The sequence below is a fragment of the Desmodus rotundus genome, chromosome 3 (genome assembly GCF_022682495.2).
Source record: "Desmodus rotundus isolate HL8 chromosome 3, HLdesRot8A.1, whole genome shotgun sequence".
NCBI classification, from domain to species: domain Eukaryota; kingdom Metazoa; phylum Chordata; class Mammalia; order Chiroptera; family Phyllostomidae; genus Desmodus; species Desmodus rotundus.
The window spans coordinates 128,920,985-128,935,249 of NC_071389.1; the positions used below are offsets into that span (position 1 = coordinate 128,920,985).

The 14,265-nt window shown below is 36.9% G+C and overlaps 1 protein-coding gene across 2 annotated transcripts in view; it reads left to right on the forward strand.

The window, feature by feature from the left end:
• The window catches only part of NAV3 (neuron navigator 3), a 319,752-nt gene that overhangs the window by 260,464 nt on the left and 45,023 nt on the right, over positions 1–14,265 (forward strand). For both annotated transcript variants that reach the window (XM_053921041.1, XM_045187323.2), the window contains exons 23-24: positions 5,144–5,227; positions 13,083–13,194. In XM_053921041.1, coding sequence (XP_053777016.1) covers positions 5,144–5,227; positions 13,083–13,194 — 196 coding nt within the window. The remainder of the gene's footprint in view (positions 1–5,143; positions 5,228–13,082; positions 13,195–14,265) is intronic.

The window sequence follows — 14,265 nt, forward strand, 5'->3', positions numbered from 1 at the left end:
GTTGTCCCTCTGAGACTTCATTCCTGTTCATGGTTATTGGTTTCTTGTGTTTTCTTTCAACATTTTCATTTTATATATCCATGAATATATATATATATACATATATATATATATATACACACACACCTACATATATGCATATGCACACACATACAGTACACACTTGCAAAGGCTGAAAATGACAAAAGATGAAAATGAAAATCTTCAGGTAATGAATAGACATTTGTATTATCTTCTATGCTTCTATAAAGAAGTTTATTAAAATTCACTGTAAAACTAATATTTTAGTAGCTAAGAACTTGTATGAATGGATGCATAAATAAATGTTTATAAATAATTTTAATGTCAATCCTATTTTGAACATTGTAATAGTATGATTACAATTACAGAGAATGGAGTCTTGCATATTTATGTCCATTTGTATTTTTAAGGCTATAATCTCCAGAAGTTTGAATTACTCACAAGTTACCTATTAACTACAAATCATGTTGAATTTTAACATTTGGTTTATAATGTCATTTTAGATTCCATAGACCATAACGAGTCAAAAAAGGTTTAGTTAATACTTGATTTGTTCTGAATTCCAAAAACTACTACATTTAAATTTCATTCAGAGTGTATTTTATTTCATTGCCCCTCACTTAATATCTATTGGTATAAATAATATGTACATAGGTTTTTAACATATGTGCACAAAAATTTGAGTAATCATAAAACAGAATAAAATTATTTCTATATAGAATTTCTTCAACATAAGTCAAAAAAGCTTTTTTAAATCTTGTGTAATCTATTTGGAGGTAGAAATAAGCCTTCTATTTATTAATTTGTTCAGACTACAGGTAGATTTTTTACCTTTTGGTTACATGTGATCAATACAATGAACAATTACTCGTTTGGTTGTGTAGAAAATGGCAACTGTTATTTTTTATTTGGTAGTCATTTGAAGTATACAGCTATTCATTTTTACTCACTATGTGAGAATAATTTCATCAGGACTTAAATGATTTTCCTTAATTTGGGGTGTGTTTTCTAATTGATGTGTTGTATCATGTGTTTAGACCTGGCTTTATTATATTTATATGGACTGCACACATAATAAGCTGTGTTTTAACCCTTAAATTTGAAACTTACATGCTTCTGTACTAAAGTGCTTTTTTACCCTTTTGTTAAAAGGGGCAGTGGTAAGGCAGGAAAGTATCCAGTGAGGTTGCTTCTCCTTTGACTGGCAGAGTCTAACATTCAATAGAATGAGTATTCAGCCCTCCCGCCCACTTGAGAAGGTCTCTGAACAGAGCTGCATAAAGCCCTGGCAAGGCTCTTTGTAAAGCAGTTTCTACTAGGATGTCTTTAGAAAGGAAAGCGGGTATGTTGGCAAGCACTATTGCCTGGCCTTCCCTGAACCAATACCCCACCAAAGAACAGAAAGAAAACAGGAGCCCCAGAAGCAAAGGCACCTGCGAATGTGAGGTCACATCTTGCAGTCAGCCAGGTGCCCTCTCGCCTCTCGCCCACACCTTCATGCAGCCAAGTCAGGTGGGATGCATTTGTTTGTATTGTAATACATTCTCTTTATACGCCTCGGCCCTTAGATAATTTGGAAATAAGCACTAAGGCTGGTTATTACTACCATTTTTCAAATAAGTGCATCACTGAATGTACTTATTTTTTGCCTTTCAGCATGCAAGTCTTTTAAACAAAAATCTCTTAGGTATTATTTTCTTTTTGGATTATGTCCTATTTTATTTGCTCTACTTAATATTTTATATACTCTGACATTTGTGCCTGCTTTTCTACGTGTCCTTTAAGAGAAAACTAGTTTGCACGTGTTGACATGGCAGACAGGAAAGGGCCGATTATATGCAGTAAAAACGTGAAGCCTTATTTACGATAGTTCCAGAGTCATTCTCCGTTCCTCTAACTATTGATTTTCAAAAGTAAAGTCATATCTATCTATCCATTCATCCGCACACTAATCTATGTGTAGAGTACCTTTTTTATTTGGGTGACACGCTGTCACTGAATTCTAAATGAACAAATGCAAGGCAGGTGTTTTTCTTAATGCTATTTCATGTCATTATTCAGTAGCACGATGATTCTTTTTACACGTCTACTCAGATTATGTTGTGTGATTTCAAACCTAAAGATAGTGTGTGTTAATACCTTCCCTAAACTCCTATTCAGTCTTGTCTAATTTATTACCTTGACATCCTCCACCAAACACAAGTTGGGACTGTTCATCATCGTATTGATAAAATTTGGCTCTGGCTTGAAAATTATGCAAATGTTAAAAGAAAAGCCAGAACCAAGTAAACTATATTAACAGCTCTCCTAAAAATCCACAACTTTTTAAAAAGTCATCACTTTATAAGGTTTTTTCAGACAAGATATATTGTCCTATAGTTTAATCAGTTTTATTTTCCACTTTATCTCCATTAAAGTGAAAAAAAACTCATCTCTGGTAGATATTGTTTCTCTTATTTGCTTCTTGTACTCCCTTTCTGTTAATCTAATTGGTGGGAAATTTAACCTTTCATTATCTTCAGATAACAAAGTTGATCTGATAAACTAAGCCAAAACAATGTAAATTTAAAGCAATATTCTACTAATGTACTTTTAACATATTTTTTCATTGAGAACAGTGTGACTCAAATTAAAATGTTCTTTTGTAACTAGTTTTCTTGTGAATAATTAATGAAGAGCAATTTTCCCAAAACTGAAAACTGACATTCCAATGGTGAATATTTTGTACTTAACTCACAGCTACAAAATATAAGCAATATATTTGTACAGCATATTCTTCACAGTCTCACTTTCTTTGTCATATTTTTAACTGCTATTGAACTGGTAAAATATGCACAAAGGTAAAGGGATTTTCCCTGTGTTCATATACACAAGGACTCACAGTCCAACAATTAAAACTTACAACTCTTTGGAAGAATTAAAACTTTGCAATAGTAAGTAGAACCTTGCATTTCTTTTAATAGATGTTAACAAAGGTATTCTGCCAAAATTTTCAGTATTTTAAAATAAAACAAGCCATTTTAGTTTTACGACGTAGTAAGCTATTGTAGGATCATAGTGTGATTATTTCTAATAGTCTAAACTGAAATCGGTACCAATTGTTATCATGGGCAAATAGAAATTCCACAGAGCACTCGAACTCCTGCCACACACCGCACAGGTGAGTCTGAGAAGCAGGATGTTAAGGAAAAGAGAGCAGTCACACAAAAATCCTGCCACTGGATTCCACTTGGATGTTTCAAAACAGAGCTAAAACTTAGTCTTTAGGGACTATAAGCTTATGTGGTAAAACTATAAAGAGAAGCAAGAAATAATTACCACAGATGTTACAACAGTGGCTATGTTTGGGGAAGGAAAGGGGGCAGTACTGGGGGGGGCAAGGGGGGACTTCTAGGTCTCTACATGTCCTGTTTCTTGCCTGGGCTGATAGTGTGCATGAATGTTTACAATCTTATAAACTAGTGACCTGTACATTTTCATTTTGTTCACTTGTTCATGTATTTTTACAATTAAAAATACTTTACATAGAGAAGAAAGTGGGGCATAACGTTATGTTAATTTCTGGGTACTAAGGCTGATTAATGATATTCCTTGTCATTGAAAACATTTTAATCTATAAGATTATATTTCTTTTTTAAAAGTCTTATTTGTCCCATTAAATCTGCTAACAAGCCTCTGAGTATAATTCTCATGATGTGTGCATGTGTAGGTTTCTATGGGGGGTCGGGGGGGAGAGGAAGAAGAAGAAGAAGAGAGAGAAGGGGAAGAGGGAAAGAGGGAGGAGGGAGTAGAAAAAGAATAAAGAGTTGTACTGCTAGACTGAAGATTAATAGACTTATTCTCTACAAATTATCTTTCTCTATGTTACAGTGACAGGCAAAGAAAGGCAGCCCAGGATAAATTTAGAGCTGGAACAAAGACGCCTTTGTGTCATGATGCTAATGGAAGGCACTTGTACATTCTCGCTGTTACCAATAATGGAATAAACTTCTAGCTGTTACTAAAGCTGGAATACACCTGTAGTGCCCTACTTCTTAGAACTCCAGTGAGCCATTTGACAATAGGTACCTCAGCCTTTTAGCTCTGCTGGAGTTAACTAGGTGATGTGTTTTGAGGTCTCCCACTCCCTTCCCTCAAAAAATTAATCTCTGGCCAAGGATTGCCAAACTTCTCCCCACACAGTTTCTGATAGATGTAGGTTGAATCCTTTTAAGGGTCCGATAAAATTGATTAGTTTGAGATGACATGCCTGGAGTTCTGCCTCAGTCATCATGTAAGCTCGCAGCACCTCCTCATGCTTCACATTTGCTGGGTCAGGCTGCTCCAAAATGGCACCTTAACAAAAACTGGCCTGTTTTAGAGCTATAATAAGATTGTCAGATATTTAATCAGAGGACTCATGGTTATCCACTTCAATAGGTATAATTCTCCGAGATTTAAAATAAAACCACGAAGCCGTAAAAACTTAATGTCACATAAAATATGACTAATTATTTTTTCTAGCTGGCCTGCCTACACATTTGTAGTTGAAGGGAATAAGGTAGAAATAAAAGCCCTTTTATTGAAAAGAGTTTAGAAAGTGAAGACCACTCTTTTCAGTTCAGTTCTTTGTCCGTAGAAGAAGGAAAAATAATGTTATAGCTGTCCGCTGATGCCTGACACTTGGAGGAGAGCATCCTTATAATCAAGGAGCTAACAATATCTTCAAAGGTCATCACGCAGGTGTAAAAATGAGGAACATTTGTCCATCGACTACTGCACTGACCTCTGCGGGGGCTGTAAGTCTAACAGCTTGGCAACTCAGAGCTCTGTTCGGCGTTTTATGTGTCAAGTCCTCCGGGATGTGCAAGTTTGAAGGCGTCATTATTTGCAAAATGCCATCCCCTTTCAGAAGGTGAACTCACGTTAAATGTCAAGAGACTGAAACACTGATTTAAAGCTGAAGTTTAAAAATAAAAAAAACACTTGTGGTAATGGAGAGTCACCAGCGAGAGCTAACCATGATGGTCATGGTGTTTAAAGAGACAGAATGCCTGAAATAAAGCAGTTTGTGAAGTGGTGTTTTCATCTGTCCATAGGAGTTTCTAATATTGAAAGTGGGTTCTGTCCATTTTATTCACAGGCTCACCTTGTAGCAGCTTTTGAAAAGAGCTTAGGGAATATGACTGGCCGGCTGCAAAGTCTAACCATGACAGCGGAACAAAAGGTACGTCTCGGCATCGCCACTGGGGCTTGAAGTAAGACGGCAAGTTGCATAGGGTGTTTAAACACTACCTGAGATGCTGCTCCTTAAAATAACACTGCAGAGCATCCATCCTGTACCAAGATGGAACAATGACAAGGTAATGCCTCTTCTTTTCAGATTTTAATTTAAGGACTTGGGATTCCCATCAATCCATGTTGGAACACAACACACACACCCGTGCGCACACATACCGTTCTTCCTAGGGAATCTACTGTTTTACCTCTGACTGTAGCTATTAAAAGAACACCAGATATTACGACAGAGAAATAATTGCAGAGGAGGAGAGTTAGAATGTTTTAGGAACGACTGATTACGTGGTTGCCAAGAATTGCACTCGGGCAAGAATTGTCACAAATGCCATGTAGAAAACCCCGACGTGGGCCTGCAACGGACGTTAGGGTTCTAAAAACTAAGGGCTTTGAGTTACCGCTTCTCTGGGACAAGGGACAATCCTGTGTAAAAAGGACTAGTAAAAAGGACTCGTTGGCATCTGGGGATGCTGTTTTTTAAATAAAGTTAAATTTTACCAAAAGCTTTTTTAAAAATGTGAAGGATTTTTTGAAGTAGAAAAAGGAATGCTAAAAAGAAAGAAAGAAAGAATTTAGCTCACAAAGCCAGAAGTATTAGAAATTACAGGCTTCCTAGAAACAACCTGGACACTTTCCATTTATGGGCAGTCACTTACCTCTCTGCCGTTAGCCTAGTGCCCCGAACCTGAGTCTTTGGACCGGTGTCAGAGACACATAAAGTCTCTAAAATTGTATGGATTTTTTAAACTGCATATATGTATACTATGAGCAGATGCCTACAGTTTTCATCTAATTGTCAAAGAAATCCATAGTCTAAAAGGTTTTGGATATTTCCAGAATCACTGCCTATATCTCTCTGGAGGGATGGCTTCAATTGTGTATTGAGTTCTGTAAAGTATGTCATTAGATTTAAAGGACTAGCGTGTATTATCAAGTTGTGTCAGTTTACCAGCTTTTAAGTTTAAAAAAAATAGAATGAAGAGCCCAATTAACCAAAAGAGAAAATCAGATAGTCCTATGATTGCCTGGTACAATTAACAAACTATTCCATTTGCCTTTATCTTCCATTCTCCTCTTTCAAAGGTATCTCCTGCCCGTGAAAGAGAACACTGTCTACCCCTGCCGAACCTGTTCTGCAAGGGAAGACAGCAAACTCACTTTGAGCACATAAATTTTATCTTAATCTTTTGTAGGGTGGGGGCTGGCATTTGCAACTTCACTGTGTAACATAAGTAGTCAGCAAATATAACTACAAGGCCTTTTACGACAGCTGACTAGAAAAGAATATAAATGTTCGAGCCCAGTAGCCTTAAGTGCGAATCTCAGTGGGATCTCTTTAGATGAAGCTGCAGAATCTTTCTTTTCTTTCTCAAATTCATCCTTTCAAACTGGGAATTAAACAACTACTTTGTGGAATCGTAGTGAGGAGTAAGTGAGATGCTGTAATGATTTCACATGCAGTGGATATTCAGCAGAGAGTCCCTTCCTTTATGTTTCTCTACTTTTTCCCCCTTTAAAAATGTCAGATAAACAAATTCATCAATGGCCATGTGCCAGGCACATTGCTGGAAATTTTTAAGTTAAAATTAATGTATGTCCCCCCATAGTTCCTTCAACTCTTTATTTGTAAGTAAAAATCTCATAGAAATTGGAAAAATATGTTTGTTAATTTATAATGCCTGTGAATAATGCCCAAATATGCTAAAATATATCTCCATAGTACCAGGACTCTTACATTATGTGCACATTTTCCTTAAATATTGCCAAACCTACTAAATTGTCTCAGGAGGTATCATACTGTCTAAAATTGCCCTTGCCATTTTTTAATGGATTGCTCTTCTAATTGCAAGGTGTACACACAACACATTAGGAACTGGTTTACTTTATTAATCTGAGGTTTATAACTTGCCCGTTTCCAGGTGGTTTTGGGATTCTTATAAAAGCAATTGCAGCATGCTCTAGCACAATTCAGGGACAGGCTCTGGTGAAACCCAGCGGAGGAATGTGTGTAGCAAGCTGCCTGAGCCTGTGTAGTTACTACCGCAAAGCACTGAACTGCACCGCGTGTCAGGGACACGAAGGCACAAAGGAAGGCTGCTTGGCATGGTTAGCGCTCATTCTCTGACCAGAAAGAACATAATTTAGATTGAAGAGACAAACTTTGTGGCACTGAATTCAGGAACAAATGTATCGCAAAGTTTCTCAAATTGAGGTCACAGAATAACAAAAGACAGAATCGCTGTTCAAATAGGCATTTCTCTAAAAGCTAAGGGCATAACATTTCGTCACATTTCAGCAAAGCCACTTCTTCAGGGAGCTGAGATAAAAGGGTACATAGCTCTCTGGTCATCCAACTGTCCTGAGGGAAAGATTGGAGAGTTTAGAGAAGGGGTTTTGAAACTGTGTTCCTGGAGTTCCAAGGTTTGTTCCTTTCCATTTAGTCATTCCCCAAAGTTATACTGGATTTCTGCTCTATGTGAGGTGCCGTTCTAGCTACTGAGAATTCAGGATGGAGGTATATATATTTATTCATACATATATGTATATATATATATATATATATATGTGTGTGTGTGTATATTCGTATCCATGCACATATTGTTTATATCCTATTTTTGCCCCTGCTTGGAGCTTTAATTTTCTTTGTCTTTTTATAAATTTTTTTATTGTTACTCAGTTACAGTTGTCCCCATTTTCCCCTATTACTCTCCCATAACTGGTTATAATGTAAAATAGAGTTTATGTTCTAGTAGGTGACAGACTGAATAAAAATAGGGTTAAAAGATAAAAGGTTTCAGGTGAAGATGAGCACCACTGAGCAACTGAGAGCTGAGAATGCGCACATTGGGAGCGAGGTAGAATGCTCACACCTAAGGGGACCCAGGCCAAGGTGCTTGCATGCTCTTGGTTACACACTTAATAGAGAAACTAAACAAGGACTCAAGTCCAAGTCTTCTGGCTTGTCATGGCTTCAAAGTGTGATTTTTCACAATCAGATGGCAGTAATAGTCTGAAAAATATAACAAAATTTCAGTTTTAGACCCAAATCACGCCTTTGAGTAGTGTCCTAAGATTGTCCCGTTTCCAGAAGTCAAGTCACACTGTTTTTCTTGCCAAATTTATGTGCCAGAACACTGCTTTTATCCACTTTTAGCCTGGTAAGAAAGAAAAACACATGTATGAACAATTCAGGAGGCAGAACACTTTGGGGACAATTAGAATACAACAGCGCCATGACCTGAGTGTTCTCACAGAGGACCATTGTATCTTCACGCTGGTTTCAGAGCAGATGCGGCACAGAGAAGCCTCCTCTGCCTCTGGGAGGAAGAAGATCAACTCAGGGGACATGGAGGGCTATGTCATAGAGGAAGGAGCAGCATCAGTGTGAGAATCCAGGAGGGAAATTATTGGAGACAACAGGGAAAAAGCAGGAATACGGTGGGAAATGTGGAGCTAAGGCTAGAACAACAGTGTGGTGATAGCCAGAGTGGGAGAGAGGTGGGGGGAGGGGGAAGTGGGCAAGGGGGGATAAGTGGGGACAGAAAAAGACTTGATTTTGGGTGTTGAGCCCATCATGCAGTGTGTAGATGATGTTTTATTGAGTTGTACATTTGCAAGCTATATGGTTTTATTAACTGATGTCATCCTAGTAAATTCAATAAAAGTAATTAAATAAAAAAAATTTTAAAGATGCCTCAATAATCTGGTCTTATGAAAACAAGCAGCCAGCCAAAGTTTTTTGATGGTAGACTAACTGATAAAGGTTAGTTGATGAACATCAACCTAGCAGCATGTCCCTACAGTTTAACTGCATTCTCTAATAGCCACTCAAAGAGCACATGTTATATAACAGTAAGTCTAGAAGTAGGATATTTGTCAATAATGCTGGCTGGAGGGTGAAATTATCTCTAGGAATTGCCCTATACTAAGGTAAAGCTTAACATGTTGTGATAGTGACATAGTTTGATCAAGAATTTTACCTGGATTTCAAATTATTTTCTCTTTGCCAGCACTTCTCCCCCAAGATTCTTTGAGAGAATTACGACAGAATGCCCTGAGGCGTCTATGATGTGTGATGAAATAACTTCTTTTCTCTGTGTCTAGAGAGGTACTAGTCGTGTTCCATTTTTGTCAGGATCGAAAAAGTGTCACTCAAATTATTGTTTAGAGCTTTATTTTCTTATAGCATGCCAGATGAGAAAGGCTGCAATACAAGTCAACAAAATGGCAAGAATTCTGCAAATCTATATTTGTGCAATTTACAAATCTACATTTTTACAGGACTACAGCTCAATTCTTGCAAAGTTACTAAAACTATCCTCACCGATAATTAGAACACTCTCAGATCAGTTCCCTATAGCTGTAGTGCCACGGGAATTAGAACATACGGTAAGGTGGGCCCCGTTGGTCTTGTTAGCAGGTCAGAGCCCGCCCGGCTTATCTCTGGTGTGAGTGCTGGAGCCCAGATATTGAGCCTAGGGTTTGCCCTTTCTTACCTGGGTGAGACCACTTTTTTGGGCAACTAGATAAATAGAAACTTAAACCTTAAAAGTGAGAAAATTCAAAGCCAAGTCTTTGGAAATAGCTAACAATTGAGTAGTTAAACTGGGTCTTGACGTTAACTTCTCCCAGTTCAGGTTAATATATTTTTTCATCTAGAAGTGTTTTTAAATTTTTTATTAGAGTCATAAAATATATTCTTTATCACTTTATGGTATAGTTACTTACACTAGTGGGATTTTTGAATTTTGTTTATTTAGTTAGAACCAGGGCTAGCTGGGTTCTTTCAGTAGAAAAACTGTAAGATTCCTGGTACGCACAGAGGGGTGGGAGAGTGGGATATGTTCAGAGAAACTAGAGCTTGATCGTGTGATATTAACTGAATGTTGATGTGAGGAAACAAAAAACAGGTTTAGTAGAAAATTTTAAGAGCCTAGTCTAGAAGATCGAGTTGGTTGATGAGAATTGTTGCCAAATTTGTAGGATTTTCAGCAAAGCTTTGTCAAGGAGAGATCTGCAAAGAGGTCAGATACAGTTAGGAAATGAGGTTGGAAGGAACACTAAGCGAGGCTACTATCATAACACAGTGTTTGATCATTTTATTTTGAAGCATTTCAAGTCTGCTGTCATGCCTTGTTTAGCCTCAGAGATATGTAAAACACAGAAGAGATTTGACTCTGTCCAGCTTCTTTTACACAAGAAACTGTAATGGAAAAGTGGAATCTTACATAGTCAGCAGGTTTTGGGGGCATCATCATGTTGAATAGCTCATCATACATAAATGAAATTTTATTTTTGGTTCTCAGGTTTTCAAATACCACTTAGCCTTTAAGAGTGAGGAAGGATATTTAAAGCAAAAGGGAAAATCATGTGGAAAGACACAGAGAAAGGGGTTTCTAGTTGGAGTAATGGTGAAAGTGGATCTCAGCTGAAATAAGAAAGAAGGAAGGAATTTTTGCGTATATAGAGAATTAACTAGTTCAGGCTTGAAAAGATTTTCAATGTAGAACTTAACTGTATTTTTTAATTAAAGAGCATGGAATCTTTTGTAGATGCTTGCTTATACTTATAAAGCGGTCCTAAAAAATTACTAATATGAATTTGGCTAAACTAATACATTCACAGATGTGATTTTTTCCCAAGTTCTATAATGACAATTTTTCTTACCTACTGTTTCTCCCTTTGGGTTTATCGTGTCATGCTGCATAACGACCAGCCCAAAAAAATTTTTTAAATTTTTCAAAAAATACTTAATGTTAGAAAGTAATTATTCTTCCGTCTCATAGTAAACACAACTTTCTAAAAAAGCAACATTCCCTGAACATTGCACTCCTAATCTTTTCAAAATGTTTCTAGAAGAGATTTCTCTAGAAAAGATTAAAGTTTTGACACTGAAATAAGTCAGATAACTCATAAAATTAAGCAAAAATTTTCAGACATTTGCATAAGATACCATTTCCATTTTCCTCTTTAAACCTAAAGCCAATGTTTTCACAGATTTTTAATTTATAGTCTAAGCACTATTGATTTTAAATTCAAAGATGAAAATCTGATTTGTATTAATATTTAACATGTATCCAAGTCTGTAGATTATAAAATTATGAAATTATGGGATTCATTAAGTATGCACTAAAGATATCTTTCTGTGAATCAATTCCTGGTAAAAGCAGAATGAATTTTCAGTAAGCATAATCTCTCTTGATAGATACATTTTAAGTGGACAGGAAATTAAATTTTGGCAAACATTCTGTGACTTGTTGGGCAAGGACGGGCTATAAATAGAACTTGGAGAGACTGGGAAATTATAATGAATTAAATCGAAATTTTGTGTGTAATATTGGAAACTTTCCACAAACTCGATCTTTATCTTTTTGATAAATAAATGCAAGTGAAATTATAGTCAAGTATTTGAAGATCCATTTATGAATCCAGAAGGTTGTATTGATTTTTTCATTATGGCAGTCTTTGACTTTAGCTATCAGAGGTCTATGAAAGGTTTTGCTTTTTAAAAAAATCTGTCACCTGTTAGAAATATGTCAGATGTCTAATGAAAATAGATATAGGATGCACCAGGTGTCTGTTCCAAACCTGAATATCATTTCAATTAGCATTGTCTATCGCTTGCTTTAAGTGTGTGAGGCTCCCATGTATGAAGCAGTTTCCTACAAAGGCAGTAATTGTGATCCTACTTCTTGTGTGTAGTCTGGGAGGCCTCGAAGAGGGTTAATAAATATTTACCATGGAATGAAGAACCCACGCCTGATTCTTTGGTTTTCTGCCAGAGATGCTAGAGAAAATGATGAGTGGCAAACACATTACCAAGCAGTTCTCCCGCTAAGAGGCTGAGAGGGATTCCAATCCCTAGGACTGCCAGCACAGCCAAGAGGGTGCTTCCTGGTTTTGAGCTCCTGATGGAAACATCGCCTCTGCTGACAAAGCACTCTCATTCTTTTTTTTTTTTCTGTGTTTTCTTATCTTTCTCATGATGAGCCATTTCTGGCACAAAGATTTTCTTTGGGACATATCTTAAAATTGCCAAGTTCAGAAATTAGATGTTTTATAAAAATCTGATTTTTAATTTTTTATAATTTAACTGTTATTTAAAGATTGTATATTACATAAATTTCTATTCACTTTAAAAAAATTCCTATGTCGCTTTGGCTTGGTGAAATTGAGTTTCTACTAGGAATTTTATTGGATGAAAAATATCAGAATCTAAGATGACCTTGATATGCCAGCGGAGTTTACTAAGATTACACTTAATTGGAGTGAGTTATGGACGAGTTCCGGGTTTTATACCTGAATGTAAAGAATTCATCCACAAGTGCAAAACACTGGAGACAAAATCTGCAATCACTTATTTGACAGCAACTCAGGGTTCCCAGCTGACAGGAAGGGCAGTATGGTGCCCCGGGGCATACCGATGTCGAATTAGGTGACGTGACCACAGGTAGCCTTAGTGGTTTGGTATAAAATAAGCAATGTGGTATCATGCTTTACATTGTACTGGTCAGCTCTGGGTGTCACTCTTTGAAAAGGATAAGGACTATTCTTTTCTTATAAATACACCGTATTTATAAGTAGATAACCCAGAAAAACATTTTGATTTTCCTTTACATTTGACTAAGAAGTTGGTAGATACAACTTGACAAGATCAGCCAAATACCCCAATCTCCCAGGACATTAGCATGACATGAAATCAAACCGTTTGATAGTGCATTTTGAACAATAGGGACGGTTAACTTTTCTCTTTAGGTATTAAAGCTTCTAAATTGTTTGTTTCACAGGAGTCTGAACTCATAGAACTAAGAGAAACCATTGAAATGCTGAAGGCCCAGAACTCTGCTGCCCAGGCAGCCATTCAGGGAGCGCTGAACGGCCCCGATCACCCTCCCAAAGGTATACTTAGAAATATTGCCATTTTGCGTCCAATATATTAGTCATCCACTTTATTTACCAATTGGAGGAAAGCTGCATTTGCTTAGTGATGAGTAATTTGGTGTTAATGAAGCCGGAATGTCAGAATTTAAGAAGAGTTGTTTTCAGTTATCAAATAATTTTTAAGTTTCTATATTACATACACATTTCACTTGATTTGGTGAAGGTGGGGGTAAGTGGTTGGTTAATACATTCATATCTGACATCCACCAAAAAGCAAACTCAATAAGGAGTATGAAAATCTAGCTCTCTATAAAAAATAAAATCAAAATACAAAGTAATAGGTATGAGGAGCAACTCATCCTAGGGGCGAGGCCAGTAAAAAGGTGCACTTCTTGTAGAGGATTTTAAAACAGTGAGAAAGTGGACTAGAAGTTGGTCTGCTTTTCATTATTACCATGCTTTAACGATTCTAAACAATGATGAAATAATTTTCTCTGCCACCACACTCACCCCACCCCTTAGTGTCCCACTGAACATAATGCTCTATGTTAATGTCTTCTTTCTTTTCTGTATGCAAGTTCTACGTATTGGTGTTCTAACTCCTTTCAGTAGTTTTCGGTATGCCCACTTATTCACCAGTTTAAAAATGCTTCCCTGGATTCTGAAAGCCCTGTCACCTCTCTTCCTGTTTCCAGAATGAATTCTGGGAAGTTCTTATGGCATCTTTCCATGTCTTCAGCTGCCAGTCATACTTCAGACCCCTGGAGTGTTGCCTTTCTTCCCACCACTCCACCAAAACTGTTCCCTTCAGGATCAGTAATGACTTACACAACATTCAATCCTGTAAAACATTTAAAATTCTTACTGCGCCTGACATGTTAACAGCATTTGATGCTAATGCCTATTCCTTTCTACTTGAAAAATTCATTTTTTCCTAGTGTTCGTGACATCCACATTCTTAGTTTTTCTTCCGCTTCTTTAAATCTCTTTCAACGTTTCTTTTGTAGACTCAGTCATTTGTATCCATTTGTTAAGTGTTGGTGTTTCTCAAAACCTAGGGGTCCTAAACTCTCTTCCGTTTTGGCTTTT